The 21,716-nt window shown below is 38.4% G+C and overlaps 1 protein-coding gene across 3 annotated transcripts in view; it reads left to right on the top strand.

The window, feature by feature from the left end:
- pmepa1 (prostate transmembrane protein, androgen induced 1) overlaps nt 1-21,585 on the top strand; it is a 39,782-nt gene extending 18,197 nt beyond the window's left edge. For 2 of the 3 annotated variants that reach the window (XM_024270390.2, XM_036211783.1), the window contains exons 2-5: nt 17,141-17,295; nt 18,969-19,022; nt 19,740-20,095; nt 20,285-21,585. In XM_024270390.2, coding sequence (XP_024126158.1) covers nt 17,141-17,295; nt 18,969-19,022; nt 19,740-20,095; nt 20,285-20,597 — 878 coding nt within the window. In that variant the 3' untranslated portion in view covers nt 20,598-21,585. Of the gene's footprint in view, nt 1-13,198; nt 13,602-17,140; nt 17,296-18,968; nt 19,023-19,739; nt 20,096-20,284 lie in introns of those variants that run through there. The other variant, XM_024270391.2, reaches the window with a different exon arrangement.
- Nucleotides 21,586-21,716: the final 131 nt, after the last annotated feature.

Below are 21,716 nucleotides of genomic sequence, written 5' to 3'. Positions count from 1 at the left end.
CATTCCAGCGCATCCACCTGCAGACACCTTTGTTTTCCTCATGTTTTATCATCTGTTTCAAAACTGTACGGCTGGATAGCTCCAATATTGCTCTCTGTTTTTGTGGCTCCGGTAATGTTAGGTTGGAGGCTGTAAGAGAGCAGAAGAGCTTTCAGTTATAGCAGTTATAGGTGGCAGGAAAAGGGGGCGGGGTTGCTCTGCGCCAACAGTCCTGTCCACAACTCACACTCAAATTTCTAATGAACTACTTCTGCTTTTCAGAAACCATGTTGTAGAAAACAGCACAGGTTTTTTTATATATATTTTAGCTAAAAACACCATAATCATAGTTACCACTGGGAATGCTTTTCCAATAGATCAAAAAATGATTGGAGTGGGTCTTAGGAACTAAAGGATTAGTTACTTTAGGAGTACTTATTTTTTATCCTTTTAAAAGTTTTAGTTAAAAAGAGATGATTTAGAGTGTCACTGTATTTTGTTTATCTATTGCTTTAATTAAATTGCATTTATCTTTATGTTCTTTTCTTGTCTTTCCATGACATCATGTCTCTACAACATATTTTTGCTGATTAGTTTCCATCAGAAACTCTGAGCTTCAGGGATTCTTTTTTTTGGCACATCTTATCTCTGGATTTCAGGTGATACAAGCCAAGAAATATGTGATGCATGCAGCCGATGCTTGCATATTAAGCAATCATGTCTGGCTCCTTCTCCTCTGGAACGCTGTGGAATCCAGCCAATGGAAACAGAAAGGGCTGCATGTTCTCCTGTATTATCAGGATTATTGCTTTGTGTTGTTTGTTTGTTTGTTTGTTTGTTTGTTTCTTACATTGAGCAAAAGAAAACAAATATTTCCAAGAGGTTGGAAGGTCAGCAGACTGAAAGCCAACAGAGATTTGAGGCTAATGGGGACTTTGTAAAAAAAAGTGTTTTTCAGTATCTAATTTGAATACTTTTTTAATGTCTTGACTCTTAACTTTAGACCTGAAGATGCCAAAAAAAAAAAAAGTCTGTGGGGAAAACAAACTTCAAAGTGCATTGTAAGTTCTTCTCGAAGCAAATTATTACCATTCGCACCGTTGACCTGTTTTCGGTGCATATTTACTAAACTCCATCTGCAGATAGATGCACTTTCAATTCATTAGCCTTGTTTATTGATGTGGAATTGATTTTTCTTTCCCAGAAATACAAACACGGGGTCAGACAGACACTGTTGTGTCTAGCCAGGTGTGTGTTTGTGCTTGTGTGTGAGTGTGTGTGGCTGAAAACCGGCTGAGCTGGTTTTTGTTTGGCAGCTGAACACAGTTTGGAGAGGGAAGTGCATGTCTGGCTCACACACAGAAGCAGACAGCACCTCACATCCCCCTCCTTTTGTAAGCTTGATCTCACACTAATTACACTAGGAAGCTTCCTTTTTGAAACCCTTTTATCTGACATGGTATTAATCAGGAAATCAACACTTTTGATTTAAACTCCTTCATAAGAGACACACAGCTGAAATGCAGCATATAAATGTATTCATGTATATAAATGTTGGGGCATGTCAGACCTCAGAAACAGACATAATTGCCCATAGCAGCTGATTCAAAGCAAAGGCAGCAAAAAACACTTTTATCTCCCAATTCAACAAGAGCACTAGAAAGGAAAAAAGGCACACCTAAAAGCTTCAATTTCTCAAAAGCCGACAGTGCGCCTTATAATCCGGTGCACCTGCTATATGGATCAATACTGAGCCGCAACAGGTCTAGTAGATGAATAACACAATCCCAGCCACTGTTGTAGCCTCTATTCTATGTGCCTTGTAATCCGATGCGCCTTATATGTGAAAAAGTTTAAAGATAGACTATTCATTGAAGGTCCACTTTATAATCCGATGCGCCTTATAGTGCGGAAAATACGGTAATATTTTGGGGTAAAAAATGTGGATCAGGTATATAGGCTGGCAGCAGATCAAGGGTTTAATAAAAGCATGCAAATATTTGAAATTAAAGGAAAAGAGAAGCAACCTTTGGTTGCAACGTTCAGTGCTTTGAACTTGGCTTTGTTTTCTGTCTATTCAAGAGTGGTAAAGATGCATACATGTAATATCTATTAAAGACCTGATCTAATGAAAGACATGGTTTTGGGTGTTTTAAACGTGTTCTTTTAGCATTTCTCTTATAGTGGAGGACACACTTAAAGAAAATTAAGCTTAAAATTGCACTTTTTTCTTCAAATTGCCTTAAATCAGGAGCAGTAGAAGCAATGTTGTTTGAAAAAGCCTGAAGCAGTCATTGTGATGCATCGGAAAGATTGAATAAATGTCTCCAAACTGTGTGGCTGGATAGCTTCAATATTCACCGTTTTTGTTGAACCGCTAATGTTAGGTTAGGGTTGTGAGGAGCTGTAAGCTAGTGGAAGAGTGTAAACAAAGGGATGATGGGAAATAAGAGCAGGCTTTTGCCATAACAACAGTCCCGCCCACAACTCATAGGTGAATTTCAGGTGAACTTCTTACGCTCTACAGAAACCATGTCTGAGAAAAGTTTATTTTTCCCATAAAAATGAAAAATCATAGTTAAAAGACCACTAAGAACGCTTATCAATAGATCAAAAGATGATTGAAGTGAAGTGAAGTGTTGATTATAATCGTAAATGTTCAACTTTCAAGTCATTTGTGCATTCCAAATTTTGAATAAAAAATGTATAAAATCACGTACAGTAAAAATGAAAACATTTTCAATTCAAACGAGTCACTATCTTATTTAATGTAACAAAAATGGTTTATAATTGCATGACTAAAATAAAATGATTTAGTAGAAACAGTATAACGTTCCTGTCATCGCATTTTGTGTATTAAAAAACAGTCTTGGACGTTTTTATCTTACTTTAACTTTAGCAACTTTGTGTCTGATTTTATTTTTAATCATACAAAAAAACAATTCTTCAAAGTCTTATTTTTTGTTCAAGATGATGCAAAAATAGTGAAGTTCTGGATTTAATGGTACATTGTGAATTAGCGGAGTCAATACTAAGTCGTAGAGCCTTAAATTAGATGACAGACTGAAGATTGAGGATCTTTCACAAACCCTGGCTGGGTGTGAACACAAAAAACACATTATGAAGATGGAAGTTGGTATATTTTAGTTTAAAGTGGGAGGGGCTCTATAACAGATCCCTGAGGAACACCTTTTTTTCACAATGCTAGCTAAACCCAATGCTTTCTATTTGTAAAATCTGCTGGTCATTTCCAGATAATCTTGTTTGTTCCGACAGTTCAAGTCTGTGATGGATTTGTGCTTCGCTGTGCTCTTTCACCAGCAGGATGTTGCTCATAACGAGAAACCATTTTACTTCTCGTTTCACTAGAGATTTGAGTTTACAATGACGAAGAGCTTGAAGATGAGCCCACATTTTTAAATTTAGGGTCAAAACAAAGGAAGAGAAACAAAGGCAGATATCCATACGGATTTGTTTTCATTGTGAGCCCTGACAGTGTAAGGAAACGTCAAAGCCAGTCTCCTGCCTGCTTCAAAAAGGACATTTCGAGTCGATCTAGACTTACCAGTTCTCCAATGTCACAGAGTTCAAGTGTTTTCTGCACATCGGAAGCTCTGACTGAATTGAAATTAAAGGAGTGAGTCACAGACAAATCATCTGAGAACAAACTCCCGGACCTCCGTGGGATATTCAGAGAACAAAGGTAAAAAAAATAATGATAATCATTTGGGACATTAGAACATATGCTGTTACAAATACAATGACATCTAGACTTACTCGTGTCTGAAAATAAAAGGCACAATTCCGACAGAAATTATTGTAAGAAACTGCAACCTATTGTCATGATTTGGGATCAGGAAGACCTACAAAATTTGGCCATCAAATTTGTTATATGCCTACAGCTTGAAAAAAACATTTTTCTTCTCTTATTTTTGGAAATTCCTGATCTCCTTAGAGCTTATAAAGATCTTTTTCAACACAACTGCAGATTGATGCAGCATAGACATCTTACAAATCTTTATTTTGAAAAAAGGATCTCTAAAATGGTCTGGAAAATACGTCTCCCGGGGATCTTTGTTATTGAAAATTTACAGGTCTGTGGTGGCCAATGTTCTGTTCTACGTTGTCAGAAGAGGCAGATGGCTGGTTCAAGACTCTTTGGAGTCGAACAGGATCAAGAGAAACTCACTTTTTGGATAAATCTATTACTGACAACAGCAGTTATTCTCTTCATTCACTGCTTGCTCTGTTACTTTTTAACATGTTCTTGCTAATTTGATTTTTTCCGTATTGCAAGTTATTCAGGTTATAAACAGGCCACTCAGATGCTTCAATAAAAGTATGCAGCCTTACGTCGAGTGTTTCAAACGTTTAATAGATTTTAAGTAGCCTGCCCCAAGTGGTAGGGGTGTGGCCTTTCAACAAGCTCACTCCTGATTGGTTGCGATAGAAATGTAGACGCAGACTGACGGGAACAAATCACTCGTAACTGATGATTTCTGGTTTCAACATGGTGACATCCATATTGCGAAAAGATGGCGACTGAATTGATTTAGTTTTGTTGGAGCCATTTTCTTTGGATGACATCGCACTCACTCAATCTTGTTCTCATATAAAGTTTAACTGCTGGTTTTGGAAAGGTGAAGGAAAAAGGTTCAGAGAACATCAGGTTTTACAGTTGAGTCTAGATCAGAAATGGGCAAACTTTCTTACTCTTGAGCCACAAAAAGTTCTAAAATTTTACAGAAGGGCTGGACCAGGAGAGATTTGTGGCATGTTTTGGTAATTCACCTCGTAAAAGAAAGAGATCATGGGATCTGGGCAAAAAGATGTTTTAGTCTTGATTGAAAATTACTTTAAAAAAAGAACATTTTTGGAGTTTTTATTTTAAAAAATGTGGTTTTTGTTATCATTTCAGTGCCATTTTTACCAATGGGTTGATGTCCCTCAGGAAAATGCTGCGTTCGTGTGGTGTTAAAATAACTGGAAAAATTACTGTCCTGCTTGGAAATCACGCATGAATATTAGAAAAACAGCAAATCTACGAATACTTCATTGGCTTTCTGCGCCTAAATAAAGGTGAATTTATTTTTAGTGCGCCATCTGTGGGGAGACACCTGAACTACAAGGAAAATATATAATTAATACGGATAATCAAAGTCCTTTACTCCAGTCTGACAGGTTTGATTAAATAGATTAATGGGTCGCATATGGCTCCTGGGTCATAGTCCCCCCACCCGGTCTAGATACTGCTTGTTAGCAAATTATTGAGTTTTTCTAATCAAAATTATTTTATAAATCAAAAATATTTTATAAACTCATAATTTTCTGTCTTGCCAAAACTGATGTGTGTTTTATACATGGGTGTATTGATACAAGATAAACTGTTAGAATATTTTAATACTTTTGCTAACTTGAACTATATATTTACTAAATAGGAAGAAATTATTTCCAATTGCTTTGCTTCTTACATTTGCACAGAGTGCAGCAGAATAATCCATTTTAAGAAAGCTGGCAGAATATTTTACAATCCAAATCTGTTTAATCGGAAAATATTTACTTTCAAACAAGTAAATCAGTGATTAGGATTGTTGTTTTGGTGGAAATTATAAAACTAAATTCTGAGGGTTTTTGTTAATTAACGAGAACAAAAATAATTCTTGAGTCTTATGCTATCATTTCTAAAAAAAAGGTAAATATCGAAAGTTCTAGCTGTTTGTCAAACATTTTTAAGTAGAAAACACATTTTTCCTACAATGCATTTTTGAAAGAGTAGATAAACCAGTCAGAACTATGAACGGCGCTGAAACTGGTACTGACTCAGATTCAGAGAAACTGTAAAACACAAAATGCTGATTATTTACAGGTTTTACGACGAAGAGCTGAAGGCCTTTTGATAGAAAGCTTTAGTGTTTGTGGCTTAAGTGACTGGCCTGTGAACGTCTAATGTCTGCGTTAATGATTATAATGTCTAATGTCACGTTGTTGCCATCGAACACACAACCCTCACACCGGCGATCTGCCCCCTCTTTCACATTCAAATGAACAATGTGTTTGTGTACAAAGGTCTAGCTATGTGTTTGCGTGTGTGGGGGGGTGTGCGTGCGTGCATGTGTGTGTGTGTGTGGGTGAAAGATGACAGGGGCAGTTCAGCTCCTTCTGGCTAGAATTGAAATGAGCAACACACAGGCAGCCAGACAAGCCACTGATAATGAGGTTTGATTTTCATATGTTTCAGACAGAAAGCTCTGCAGGTCGAGCCAGCAGTGTGTATATGTCTGTGTGTGTGTTGTCTGTATGTGTGTGTGTGTCTATAAGCTGTCTCCTCCTTTATATTAAGCTAACATCAGAGACTGTGCGAGCCCGCAGTGCAGGATCAGGTGCATGTCTGTCTTTTGTCTGTATTTTGTCTGTGTATTTTTCTTGTTTTCCAGTGTCATCACGAACTTCTGTTGGTTAGTGTTTTCGCTCCTCTGAGCCGTCGGGCTGCTCTGCGGTACAAATGCTCAAACTTTCGAGACACTTTAAAAATAACCCCTCCAGGTGCGTCACTTTGTTGTGACTGAGCTTGTCAGGGCCAGACAGTCTGATTGCATTTCTGCTGAGATATTTTTCCTGTGAATTTTTTTTTTCCTTTCATGTTTCATCATTCATGTTTTCCTGCATAACTCTGGTAGATGAAGAGGAAGTCAGCATGAAATGGCGTAAAATTATCAGTTAAGCCATATGTATTTCAGCTATCCTGCAACTATTTACCTTTAAAATAGCAAACTTTTGTGTCTGGTACTGAGAGGGTCCAAAACTGCTCAGTTACATCCAGCATCCTGTCTGTTTAGCTCTGATCATGGTCCACTATAACAGGTAGGAATACACCTTTTTGCATTTAAGCTGGGAATCCATCCATCCATCCTCCAAACCCACTTAATCCCTTTTGGGGTCACATTGTTGCTGGAGCCTATCCCTGTTGAACAAAGACAAAGACTGGTTGCCAGTCCGTCAAAGGGTCTTGTGGGCCACAGAGGGTTCTAAAACTTGACAAATGGGCCAGATCAGATGCTTGAAGTGCTTTAGTAAGCATACTCATATGAGAAAGAAACAACATGGAATCTGGACACAAACATGCTTTTTTTTATTTAAACCGTGGTTTTTGTTCCTATTTTATTGCCAATTGCACCAATTGGTTGATGTCTTTCAGGGAAAAACACAGACTTAGAAAAATGCTTTTTCTTGTGTTGGAATGATTGGAGAAATTACTATCTGACTTGAAAAATACAGATAAACATGCGAAAAACAACAAATCTTCCAAATATCAAACATTAATATGGATTATCAATAGGGTTTTGTATCGGCAAGAGTCTGGTGATTCGGTACGTATTGCGATACACGTCTAACGATATGATACGTATCACAATATGTCCCAAGATTGTACCAGAACTAATTTTAACAATTTTCGTCTTGTCGACGTTTGAAATCGATACAACTATCGCCAAATGAAATATCACGATACATCGCCAAAATTGATTTTCCCTACACCTGTAATTATCAATGTAATTTATTTCAGTGTGGCGGGCCAGATCAAATGGTTTAACAGACCAAATATGGTCCCCGGGCTGTAGTTTGCCCACCCCTGGAATAGACTCATTCATTATCTTAGAGTGCAGTCAAATCATGGCTGACTTTGACTGTACCAGAGATTGGTTCCTTGGAATGTCTTCTTGTCTGGACAGCTGTAAAAGCTCATCTAAATTTCTGTTGTGGACACAACAAATGAACACCCTGAAAATAAGAGTCTTAATTTGATTGCAAGTGAAGTTTGGTGTTGTTGACCTTATCCCAGCCACACTTTGGACAGGCCAACATCAACATGTATAGACATACAACCACATTCTGACACTCATTTTTAAGGTTGGGTTCAGGATCCTTAACCAAGATATCTGATTGTTTTTGGACTTTAGGAGGAATCCAGAAAATAACTTCAACTTCATGCTGCTAACCACCACAGCAGAGTACTTTTTTTGTTTCTGTTAAACCAACTTTGAAACTGACAGTGTTGACTAAGTTTTATGTCACACTGACTCAGACACCGCGTCCCCATAATAACTGTCTTTGAGCTGCCTCTTAAAACATTTATAAGAAAGACCAAATCACAAACACTGGAATCATCTGCAGCATTGCATTGTGGTATATTTAAAAATATTCATTTTCAAGTGTCTGCAGTTTTAGGTGTTTGCACTGAACTTCATGCTCCTGTCAAATACCTGTGATTAGGTGAGCTTTCATGTCTCTTTATCTTCTCTTTGATCATATCTTTATGAACGAGCTGTCAATGCAGCGATCAGCCAGACGTCTGCCAGAGCTGTTATCGGGAGGTGAAGGGGTCGGAGGTCGATGCACTCTGACCGAGTGGATGAAAGTCAGCAAGTTTTACTGTCGGCATGTCTGGTTTGCTGCAGAGACGGTGACCTACTCTGAGTCTGCGTTAGCATGGCCAGTCGTCCAGATGGGACTCACAGTTTAGCAAGGGAGTTCCCTGGATTAGCACGCTAAATTTAGAGTAATGCTCTTCTGTCCTGTCTTCCACTCCCATCGCTCTACTTTCTGTCTCTAGATCCAGACTTTTTTTTTTTATTTTGTTCTGTTCCTTCTGCCAGTTTTCTCACCTTCTTCATTTCAGTCCATCTTTGTTAAATCTCCTATTTTTATGCTCCTTCCATTTCTTTCCTGCTATATTTTCCGTCTATTCTGCAGTCCTCACATCAGCTGTTCCTGATGTATCAGTGATGTCCTTCAAGCAGCAGCTTTTGAAAGTGGGCAAAAACTCTTAAGGATTTGCTCTCTCACGCTGATGAAAACAGACATCAACATGAGGCTGTTAGGGCGTCCATAGACGAAACATAATGTACTGCACTTTTATTTCTGTATTTGTTTTCATTTAGTTTTATCACCAATGACCCAGAAAGGCTGAGAATTAAGACAAATACAGCAACATATCCGCTGAGCACATGAATGAAGACCTGAGTGAAGGCAAATGGGCCAAAGAGGGAACAGTAGGAAAACTAAAGTCAGATGTCCCAAATAAGGAGTAGCTCCGAAATATGTGTGCCCACTTAAGCTTTTATTCCACTGATATTTCACATGGATTGTCAACTTTTATGGGATTACTTTAATAACCTTGTTTTTATTGTTAAAAGCTATGTATACAAATGCTGACAGTTTCATCAAGTTGCTTATAATGCAGATCTGATGGTACTGAATGATACATACCAATCAAATCATGCTTCCATTTGTAAACAGCAACATATTTAAATTAAAATTATTTTTTTTTGTTTTATTGAAAGACCCAGGACAAACAAAGAGATGATGGAAAGTCTGTGGACTTTTAGAAATCTGCTTTGCACATCATCTGAAATTCAAAATTAACCACTTATCAAGAATAATCCAACATTAAAAAAACAGGTGATTGATTGGTACAATCAAGGGGTGAGTTGCATATCTTAAAAAAGCTCAAATCCTGCAGAAGACATGATTATGTAAACAGGCATTGGATCCTCTTAGCCTGGATACCTTTACTGTAACTGGGACAACCTTAGATGGTTTATGCTGATTTTATTTAGGAGCATTCTAGCATGTAAACACCTCAACTGTTTTTACTACAAGCATAAGAAAAGACATGAAGTTATTGTTTTATCTGACATCTTTATGACATTTTCCATCACTGACAGTTTGGTTCATAAAATTCCATCCTGTTTTTTTACAATTCTCTGTACTTTATTTCACTTCTTCTGGTAATCCGTAAAAATATTTTGTAATCTAAGTTCCTTAAGAAGTGAAGTCCACTGATGTGAAGTCATCATAATTTTGTTATCCTAACTTGATCCTGAAGCATTGACTTTATATGAGAACTGGACTGACCCCCCCTACATTCCACACAGGAAGTAGCCGTTGGCTCCAAGAAGCCAAAATCCAATAGACTTCTATTGAGAAATAAACAGCTATTACTCAGTCATTATATTTGTCAGAATAATTACTCATCTTGATAATGTTCTAATTTTTTTTCTGTACAATATTGAAGTTATAAACCGACAAATCAGATGCCTATAATAAAATTGATTAAGAGATTTTGCCTGTGTTGTAGTAGTAGAGTTTGGACTTCGAACAAGTTCACTCCTGATTGGCTAAAGCAGTTTCTTTGGAGCTCCTTTTTCTTATGTTGGCTAGCTGTCCTAACATGTGCACACAAGGTATCAGGAAGGTAACATTAACCAATCCCTGCTTCTTGACATCATCTGGATCCAACATGGTGGCATCCATACTGTGAAAAAAATTGCGATTGAATTGACTTAATTAGGTTAGAGCTGGAAGTAAGCTATTTTTTATGACGGATGTCACAATCAGTTGATCCAGTTTTTATATACAGTTAATATCCAGAAATTCAGAATAAATGTATTTTGTTTGATACTGATTTAGACTGTTCTGTGCCATTCTCATCGAAGAAATTAGTGTTTTGCCACTCACTGTGCAAGTTTAAAAGGAGATGCAAGTTTAATTTAAGATAATTTTTTTTCACTTATTTTAATAGTGCGTTTTAGAAACTTCTCACCTCTGCTGCAGGATGCGTGTTTCAATATACCTGTATGTTGGAAGCACGTTTTTGAAGAGATTCTTTAAGTGGGCGTACAAGACGGTGGCGGACCCTTTGGTTCTGAAACACGATCCCTCCTCCCCGTTTTCCCACTGTTGAAGCCAACAGTGTGTGTTTTGTTGACCAAAGTTCCCACACTTGTTGGCTGCACCCCAAAGTCAGTGGAGTGTGTATGTGTGTGTTTGATTGCCCCTCATCACACCCCCTGAAAGTCTTTCTCATGGAAATTTGCAAGCAAATTGTGTGAACCCACGACCTATAAGTCTCTGTCTCATATAGACACACACACACAGCTGTCTGTTCGATTTCTAACTACCCAGACTGTCGAGTCATTCCACGGAAAAGGGGGGCAATCAGCAAGCTCCTCCTCTCCCAGTCCTCATCTCTACACTTCTTTCCTTTTATTTTAGTTTTTTGGCTTCACTCTTGTCATTTTTGGCTTTTACCATGGATATTTTCTACTTTCCATGTACTTTTCTCTACTTATGACTCGCCTGCCCCCTCCATCTCCATCCCTGCCTGCTCTCTCCAAGCCATCTGACTTGCCAGTGACCGCCGGCGACCTTTTTGCTGAATGTGAGAGGAGGAGGAGGCGAAGGAGGCAGATAGACGTAGGGCAGGCAGCGAATGACAAAGGAGCTAATTGCTTCAGATTATCCATGAAGTGTCTGCCTGCCTGTGAGGCTTACAGCCTGCTTCTGTCTAGACAGCACCGCCGAGGGAGGGAAGAGATCACAAGTCGCCCTCATGTTTCTGACAAGTGAAAATGGTTTAATAATTTCTGATGTCGCTCTTCTCTGACCAGCAAAACCCGGAAGTGAAGCCTGATGACATTTTTGGAGGACAGAAGTTTGCCCAGAACCCTGCTTTAAATTAGAAACTCTAAATACTTAATTTATTTTGGGCTGATTAAGAAAAACAACAAAAAAATAAGCCACTTATGTGTTGCTTTTTCAAACCAAACATTTAAACATTGATGCAATTTGTCACAAATTAAAATGTTTTTACCTTCCATAAAAAATGCATTATGTAAAACACAATGATGTATTTTAAGGTCTCTGTATATCAAGCAAAATTAGCTATGTTTGTATGAAAAGCATTTTTCCAGTCTTTTGTACAAAGATGCAAAACTTTGGTTCTTATAAATAATTAATAAAAAAAGTTGTTTAATTATGTTGATATTTTGTTTAGTCCTTTTTTACTTTAAACAGTTTGACCAAATAACCTGACCTCTTCATGCCTGAGTTCCCAATTATAAATAAAAAACATCATTATTTTTTTCATTCGAGGTGAAGCTAAAGGGGAGTTCTGGAATAAATTGAACATTGCAAATTAATTTTTGATTAATTAACTTCTATTTTGCAGCAATTCCAAATTTTATTGGAAAATATTAGAGTAAATAACAGTTTTTTTTATTTGATACAAACAGCTTTTTGTACCTATTACTGATTGCTGAAGCTTAGCTGAGGTTGATTTGCATGTTGCTTGAAAAATAGGTAAAGGTGTAATAACTTATGTTTGCGCAGGGCACAAATAAACAAACAAAAAAAGAGGAGCATCAGGTCATCAATGAAGCAGAACGACTGAAAGAACTTCAGGCTTCACTTGACTCCATTAAGGTCAGAGTTCATGGTTCAATGGTCAGAATGAGACAAAAATGGATCCAAAGAAGAGTTCAAGGAGAAAAATGCTGCTCCCAAACTATTGAAAAAAAAATAGGACTTTCTAGTGTCCTAGATTAAAAAAAAAAGCATTTTAGACACGATTCTATTTTTTTTCTTTTTTTAAACAAAAAATATGACATCACTAATTTCACCAAGCAAAAACCTACTTACTACAAGCTATTTATGAATCCACTGTGTTCTGATGTAAAAAATGTTAAAAATACATTATTTTTTATCAAAATTGTTCAAACCCAATGCATTGTGGTCTATATTCGCCAATATATAGAGCATCGATGCACACAGTTTTTTTCCAGAGACTTCTGGGAATTTTTTGGGGACTTGATTTTGGAATTGTAGATTCGGACAGCACTGCAAAATGGCGAACACACTATGTATATTTACATATACAATTTGTGTCTAGTATATATATATATATATATATATATATGTGTGTGTGTGTAGTATATATAAAAATATACAATTATTACTCTATTTATACTATATACATATATATATGTGTATATACACACACACACACACACACATATATTTAATGTAGTGAAGGAATTTATACACAGTGTTATATGTTACAAAAATATCTGGATTTTCCCTTAAAACCTTTAGACAAATATTCTGTTTCTGGACACCAAATACTAAAGAAAACCATACCTAGTGAAAGCTGTACAAATGTGTCATGATGGTAGAAAGTGGATTTACTGTAAAGGCTCTTAGTTTACGTCCTAATGATACCCCGGAACATCCCTGCACACACATATAGACGTCCTAAAGCACACACGCTGCCATTCCTCATTATTCCGTCCATCCCTTTGACCCATCTGTCTCTTCCAGACGCTCCCACCACTCCTCCTCTCTCCCCGTCCTCCCCCTCCCTCACACTGACCCCTTTTGTTCACAGCTATTGAGCGCTCTGGGAGGGGGGAGAGGCAGGAAGGGTCTGGTCAGCTGTTTCCCTGGGTGTGTGTGAGGGCGTCTGGACAGTGTGGGAATGCGTGTGAGAAAAAGTTTCAGACAAAGCCTGCCCGAGGCTCAGAGTGCGTGTGTCAGCCGGCGAGGACACACCAGCGCGTCGCAGGACATGTAGGACGAACATTTTAGAAGCAGCAATGCTTTCTTTTTAGTTTCTTTTTTTAATGTTTTCTCCTTTTTCTCCGCTTTGCCTTAAGAAGAGATCCTGGGGTTGTAATCGGTGGAATACGGGTGTTTTTGGTCTGAGCAAAGATCTTGTTCAGCACAGACTATGCAGCCTCTGTCAGGGACTCACAACCATGAAAACTGCATTCAGAGACAAGTCTGTGGTGAGTTTAAACTGTGCTTACTTCAGGCTCTGACTGTTCTTTATGATTCCCGAAGCAAAAAGTAGTACATTTGAAGTTAATTTTCTTTAGTATACTTAAATATAAGTATGGCTATTCTACTATAGACTATAAACTTGTGGTGTAGGAAGTATAGTAACTATATACTTACTCAGAGTCAATTGGAGCACATTAGGTTCAAAATATATAGATGAAGAGTAAACTTTAAGTATACTTTGTCACTTCTAGTATAGATTAAGACTTGAATAAACAAATTTTTGCCAAGAGTTGTTACTTGAAAAATCAAATAAGTCAAACTTTGATCAGTTTGGTCAAAATTTGAGTTTTTAAGCAAAAACTTGTCTGTTGGTTCTTAACTGCTTTAAAACAAAATCGTCTTATTTTGTTAGTAGCATCAAGGTAACCCTTAGCAAAAAGTATTTACAGTGGTGTACAGATTTATCAACTTAGTCCATTCATTTCCCCACAATCAATCTGTCAGAGTTGTTAATCAAATAGACCTATACCATTATAAAATCGTCTCAAAATATAATAAATCAACTACACCGATATTTGAAAATACCATTTGATTTAAGGTTAATTTTGCTATAATGTAAAAAACGATCAAGTGCCATCACAACACATATGATCAATCCGTCTTTACAGTCCAATGTGTGAAAATACTTTGAATTTTAGGAAGACGTGACCATACAGGCTGTATTATTGTTTTGATGTGGAAAAACAACAGTGGGTTGAACGTAATGAAACTAAAATATGAATGGATTGGCCATTAATTATTGTTTTTTTGTACACATATTTAATTCACTCTTGCAAGAAATACAAAGAATCTGGAAGACTTCAGCTGTACTGTTCAGTACCTAGGTATTTATCTCTGTGTCCATTAGTTGAATTTTTGGCTAACAGTGTCTTAGATCGATTCCAGGTCAGTGAATCGGATCGATCAACACGAACCAATGTCAACTATGAATCGTATCAGTAACCACAAATTATGAAATTAATCAAATCATTATTTAAATGGATCGTTACACCCCTATCATTGAAGGGTCCTACTTCGTCTATACTTAAAGTTTATTTTTTATATACTTTTTGTTTTAAAAACTATAATGTTCCAGTTTATTCTAAAGAAGTACTCTGTATACTTCCTACACTGCACATTTATTGTCAGTATACTTTCTATGCCTAAACCCAAGTATACTTCATGAAATAAACTTTAAGTGTACTACTTTTGCTAAGGGAAGTTATAAAAACTCAATAGATGTGGTATTCAACATTTTTGAAAGATAAGGTTTAAACAAAAGTCTTGATACATTTCTACACTTTCCAATGTTTTGATCACATTTCCTTCAGCTATTCTTGCATAGGACATTTAGTTTGTCGAGAGAGAAGCACCAAACCCTCCTCCCACGTTCAGGCCATGAACTTCTCAGATCCAAGCTTCGCTCTTGAACTGAAGATGAAAATGTGTTTGCTTGGCAAGAGTCAAACCTTCTTTTGAGTGCTGTGAGCCTTTCAGCTTTAAAGTTAGGATACAAAGGCAAAGTGTGCTGTTCAAGTCCATTTTGTTGAGGAGAACTAAAAGAGCCTGTTTGCTGTTTGACATGAAGCCATTCAGACTCTTAAGTTTATTGTGCAGAACAAAACACCGCTGCGAGATACAAGTGTGAATGTTAGAGAGCGAAATGTATAGAATATTCTGTATGACTCAGCAGGAAATGCTGACTGGAGTGGTTTGCTTTCACACTCCACTTTTGAGAGTGGACCATCTGCATTAAAGACAGCATTCCCTAAAACAACTGACCATGTTTTACACTTGAATGGAAAAACCTTGTAAAAACAGTGCTGGAAGGAACTCTTTATGATATCAATAATTAGTAGGGATGTACCAATACACTTCATGATTTCTTTCTTGGTTCAAATTTAAGTTTTCTTGTAATCAAGTAACAACTTTTAGTAGGAAAATATTAACCCTATTGTAATGTAATAAAACAAGAAATTCCTCTGAAATGTAGTATTGTACTATTTCGCCACTAATTGGTTCAATGGTGTATCATGCGTTTCAGTTTTAGATTGAGAATTGTGACATACCTAAAAACATATTGCCACATTTTTTCTTTGATTTTTGCTCAGATTCAGGCTTTGATCTTTTCAAAGATAAAACCTCAGAAGAACTTGGATGTTGGGTGGACATAGAAAGGGGCAAAACACTGGATGACCAAGTTATAGAAAAATCTTTGAAATTCGGTTAAAAGGAAAAAAAACTAAGAAAAATGTCACAATTTCTTACATGAACCAGGATCCTCCTTTCCTAACAGACCAGAGTTGTTTGGTACTGTAGTTTTCACACTTTCCTAGCTAAGTGGTAAACAAACTCTTGGGGGACTAAAGAGGCCAAGTATCAAACCAAAAATGGGTGGTCACATCACATTGAGGTTTCCACTGGAGTGACTCCATTTCTCACGTTTGGAAAAGTGAGGAAAACATCTCGGAGGATAAATCTAGGCAGTAACTGTTACATTAAAGTATTCATGTTTTGTGTCGGACGACTCACATGATCAAATGTTGATGCATATAGATGAGACTGTGGGAACCGAGCCTGTACATGTGTGTCGCTAGACTGCAGGTTGGTTTTTGTTCCTCCGTCTGACATAGCCCTGACCTCTGCCTGCTCCGTGTGAAAAATGATGTGTGTGTGCGCGGATCGGAGGGGGCGGGGGGGATTCTGAGCAGCAGTTGGTAGTCAGAGCAGACTGTTTCTAAACAAAGGTAGCCCTGTCTGTCTGGTTTGGCGTCTGGCCTTTGTGTGACTGACCTTTGCATGTCTAAAAACCCCTTTTATTTCCAGCCATAACAGAGTTAAAACACCGGCCTTGTTCCCATCCTGACATTTTAGGTTTTATTTCAATTTCTTCTCTCCTTTCCATTTGTTTTTTAAAAGGGAAATTTGTTTCCCATGCATTTTTACCTTGGGGCTTTAATTAAATAAGGTTCTTTTGTTAAATAAAGTTTGCTAAGTTTAATCAAAATCATAAAACATTGAGTCTATCTCTGGTTTTGTTTAATTAGAAAAGCGATGCAGTATATTTTTTTGGTTTGAAACTAACTTTTTCATAAAGACAATTTTAACTATTCTGCTTTAAACAATGCCCATTCCTAAAATAAGAATGTGTAACACTACTGTTTGGTGATAAAAGTGAGAAAATATGCTATTTTCAACATCGATACACAGATAAACAGGCTGATCCAATCATTCTGAGTTCAGATAACTTCTGTGGTTTGATTATCTGGATTCTTGTGGATTTTCAAATTACACACTCCCACAATGCAACTGGATGATGTCTTTTTTTTACATTTTACAATCTCTGCAACTCTGACATTTTCTCAAATAGCAGTAATTTTGAGAAACATCACACAACAAAAACTGAACTTTAAACACTAACATTTTGTCGTCCAGTCGAAACATTTTATTTCTTTATTTTGGATTGTCGTTCAACTTCTTTGTTTTTGTCTTTTTTTTTTTGCAGCCCAGCTGGAGTTTGTCCAGATCTTGGTGATCGTGGTTGTCATGATGGTGATGGTAGTGGTCATCACCTGTCTGCTGAACCACTACCGCTTATCAGCACGCTCCATCCTTTCCAGACACGCCCCCACACGCAGGAGACACCTGCCATTGGCCAACGTAAGTCACGTGACTCATCACACCTAAACTCCAGCTTCTTTCAGTTTGTAGTCTCACATAAGGTGATATGAAATGAAAAAAAAAGACTTTTTTTTTAAAGGAGGAAGCCACCTTAAAAAATGAAAGGCACAATTTAGAACTTTGTTAACCCTTTGACACCGGAGATCTCGCCAAACTAAATAGCACGCTTTTTGACAAACAATAACGAACACATCAGCTGATTCTGAGGCAAAAAAAGCAGCTTTTTATATCGACTTTACACCAAATCAGCTGATATATCGCATAAACACTTCACTATTGTAAAGTGTTACATGTCAGCAAAAGGCAAATTTTCTCCGCTTCACAATCGGCTGAAAACGGTTGAAGGGGTAACAGTTGTTGAAAGAATGTTGTGTTAAAATTCCAGCATTAAAGAGTTAAAAAATCTAGCTTTATTTGGAAAATGCCACTAAAATTGTGAAACAAAAAAGTGAACAAATATTAGGAGGAAGATATAAGAATAGCAAAAAGAAATGATATAAAAAAAACATTCTTAATATTTAAGAAATAAACATTTTTATGGGCAAAAATCAACAAACAAAAAAACAACAGAAAATTTGACTTTTTTCTTCATTTCTCACCTATTTTTAATGATAGTTTACAAAATTTAAGATATATTTCCATACATACAATAACACATCTAAGCTTGTAATTACACAGCAACCAAGCGGGCAGTCAGTGACTACATAGTTTTGATGTGACTGTCTGCAGCACAGAGGAAGGGAGTGTCTGTTTTCTGGGCTTGTCACACAGAGGAGAGTTTCCGATCAAAAAAGAAGAAATGGGAAGAACAGCGTGCAGACAGCATGCAATCACAGTGATGAAATGCTGCTGCGGGCTAATGCTCACATCTTGACTCATTTGTGCACTTTGGGCCTCAGTGTCCCGCAACATCTATTTCAAGACGCTCTAGCTTACAGTCCCTGCAACATATGACTCCACTCGTGCTTCCTGAATCACCTGCTCCTCAAAGCGTGTGTGAGTAAAGAATGAAGCATAAACTAGTACACACACTCGCCACACAAAGACCTTCTGATGAGCTCAGGGGAGTCAGTGTCCTAGTTAATTTGGATTAGCAGTCAGACACACTGACACACATAACGGGCAGACACGCATGCCTGAGTGAAGCCTGCGCACAGGTCCAGGAGCAGGTTCTGTTCAGCTCCAGCCCTGCAGATCAGTTTCACATCCGTGCGTTCTCTTGGCTGAAGTCAGCCCAGCTTACAGAAGAGCTGCTCTGATTTAAGACATGGCCTGAACTTCCATGATCACAGCTAGAACAGCCGTTTGTGGTCGTGTAACAGGAAAAGGTTGTGTTTTCAAAAATCAGCTGAGCCCCCTGGTGGCCAAAAGTGTAACTACTAAATTCAGAAAATCACCTTCTGCACTTTCTTTACTTGGAGTTTAAACATGTTCTGTTGGTTTTCAGAGACTTTTGACTAAACACATTTACAAATTGGGCTAAAAATATTTAAGTTGCATAAAGAAGAAATATATTTAAAATATGTATGAGTAAATGTTATTCTTAACCCCCTACTCCTGCAACTTTTTAGTTTGTAACTGCAAACTGATCTTCAGATCTTCCACTTCAATCAATCTATTTAAAATCAAAATATTGTGATTTTCTGTAACAGGAGGGAAACATGTGGTCCTCTGAGAGTCCAGCAACAAACAGTGGCCTGAGTGAGGTGAGGATCTTTTCTATCATACTCTTTTAGGATCAAAACATCTGTGCATTGCTAAGACTAAAATGCTTTCGTAAATATCTTTGGGGAAAACTGTTATGCTTCAAGCTTTTTCTGTTTTTAAGGTTATGATTAATTGTTGTTGTGCCCTAAATTTCACCTTTGCAGCTTTTTAAGAATTAGAAAGATGTTAAAATCGCCCCATGACAAACGTTTTTAGATCATCATGGAAGCATATTCAAAGCACAAATATTGGAGAAGATAAATGTCAATGTGCCAATATTAACTTGAATCCCCCTTTTTTTGGATTAAACGTGCAGTAACCTTATAACTATCACACCGGTAAAGCACCCGTTTTTCCCTAAACATTAAACCTCAATTTAATACTTAGTTACTTCAGTTACAGAAAGAATAATTTTCAGTTCAAAAAAATATATATTTCAAACTCTTACTTGTGTATTTATTTTGTCTTATTTCTTAATCAAAGCTCTGGATAAATACACCTGCACAGCTTTAAGATTGCAGCTGCAGTCATTGAGTGTCTGTTTGGCGCCCCCTGTGGTTGCAGCTGGAATGACATGCAAAACTGAAGTTGGAAAATAATTTAAAAACAAGATTGTACATTTTCTAATGCATTTCCACAGAATGGGGAGCAGCGTAGCAACACAAAAACAAAACAAATCTTTTGGTAAATGTTGACTCCTTTGATGTTTCATCCAGCACCAGGTGTATAACTCCAGACCGCCGGACCGGGGCGCCCCATCGTACCTGCAGCGAGACCCGCAGCACAACCAGTCCCAGCCTTCTCTTCAGTCCCAGCGCTTCCATCACACCTACGCGCCCACTCGGTTCCAGCCCACCTACCCCTACCTGCCCCAGAGCCTCATCGATCTGCCCCCAACCATCTCCCTCTCAGACGGCGAGGAGCCGCCCCCGTACCAGGGGCCCTGCACCCTGCAGCTCAGAGACCCCGAACAGCAGATGGAGCTAAACCGCGAGTCGGTCCGAGCGCCCCCCAACCGAACAGTGTTTGATTCCCACCCGTTGGACCCATCCAACGCCTGTCTGCAAGCCAGGTAACGACAAGCAACCTGGTGTGAACAAGGGTACAAATCGGGTCAGAATTGGCCTGTCTTGATTTAGCATGTCCTATATTGCCACTATTTTTGCTTTAATGTAGTTTACAAACATAAAAAGGAAACACAAGCTTTTTAAAGTGTGTGGCATCGCTGTGTTCTCACTGATTTTTCTTGCTTTGTCCTCAGTCTGCAGGCCCCGCCCCCAAGCGTCCATTCCGGCATCAGTGTGTTAGAGGCCCAGGAGGCCTTGTCCCGGCAGCATAAACAGGGTTCGCGGGGTGAAGGCGCTCCTCCCACTTACAGCGAGGTGATCGGGAACTACTACCAGCAGACCTCGCTGGCGTCCACCCACAGCCACCGGACTGTGTCGTCCTCACAAGCACCTCCGTCCTCGCTCATACACGGCCTCCTCCGGCCCCCTCCTCAACCCCAAGGAAGCACGGACAACAGGAATACAAGGAATGCAAAGGAGAAATCCCAGAAGCCTCAGCAGGTGTGACTATTCAGCGTTGCCATTTTTTTTCCCAGCAACCCGGCCTCCTTCAGCTCGCCACGCTGGTAATCATCAGTGGGAAAGGAGGCAAAAATGGTGGAAAGACTGGATTTGGAGCTCCAGCTCACTGGTTTATCTTTGGTCAACACCTTTAAGCCTGATCGCTCCGGCAGAGCACCGTCCCGGGACATCTGCTTTCCCAGCCTTCCTGAATGAGGAGCACTTGGGACGTCAGAAAAGAGGGAAACAAGAAGGCCGATGAAGACAAAACTCATCCCTCCTAAACAGTCATTCTAAATATTTCCTTGTTCCGTTTGTTTCTATAGAACTCTTGTTTGTCACTTTCACTCTCTCCTATGAAACCTTTTTAATCGTCTTGGTTCCTCAAGGATTGGTTTTCCTGTGATAATCCTCTCGCTGCTTGGAGTCCTTCAGATCCTCATTCACCTTCTCAGCTTCTGCATTCAGCTTCAGCTTGATCTTCAGGACAAGCCGGCGCTCTGCACTGCTCCAGTAAGAGTGTAGATGTAGTTAGCGTTGTCTAAAGTTAGACGAGCAGTTGTAGCGTGGCGGTGATCCGTCCTGGAGCTAAAAGCTCTGCCTTACATTGACCAGCTGATGCAGAAGGTGTCACTTAATTTTTTTTTTTAATTATTTCTAAAGAGGGTTTGCACAAAGAGAAGGTTAAGATAAAAAAGAAGGTGGAGAAAGGAGGAGTTTTATTTTTTTTTATTTGTTGTTTTAGTTGAGAAAAAGACACAAACATCAGTAATCTATTGGGGTGCCACATTTTTGGATTGAACATTTTGCAACATACATGTTGGAATGTGTGCGTATGGAGTGCATACACACGCATGTATGCAAACTGAGAGCGGAAAGCACGAATTTAGAGTTATTTATATAATTGCTGAAAAGAATTGCACTATTTTTTTAGTATGCGCAGATGGAACTCTTCCGAGAGACTTTTATTGTGAAGGAGCTCTGGTCATTGAGGCACAGAAAGAGATGAACGCGGTGCACGGCAGCGGTATCGTGGGGAGACTGACTTTGGTCCAATGGGCTCAGACCAACCATTACTTTACCATTGATTTGAAAGTGAAAAATCTTTGGTTTATGCAAATGTCG

The sequence above is a fragment of the Oryzias melastigma genome, linkage group LG5 (assembly GCF_002922805.2).
Source record: "Oryzias melastigma strain HK-1 linkage group LG5, ASM292280v2, whole genome shotgun sequence".
In the NCBI taxonomy this organism is placed as follows: Eukaryota; Metazoa; Chordata; class Actinopteri; order Beloniformes; family Adrianichthyidae; genus Oryzias; species Oryzias melastigma.
This window is presented reverse-complemented; position numbering and strand designations above follow the sequence as displayed.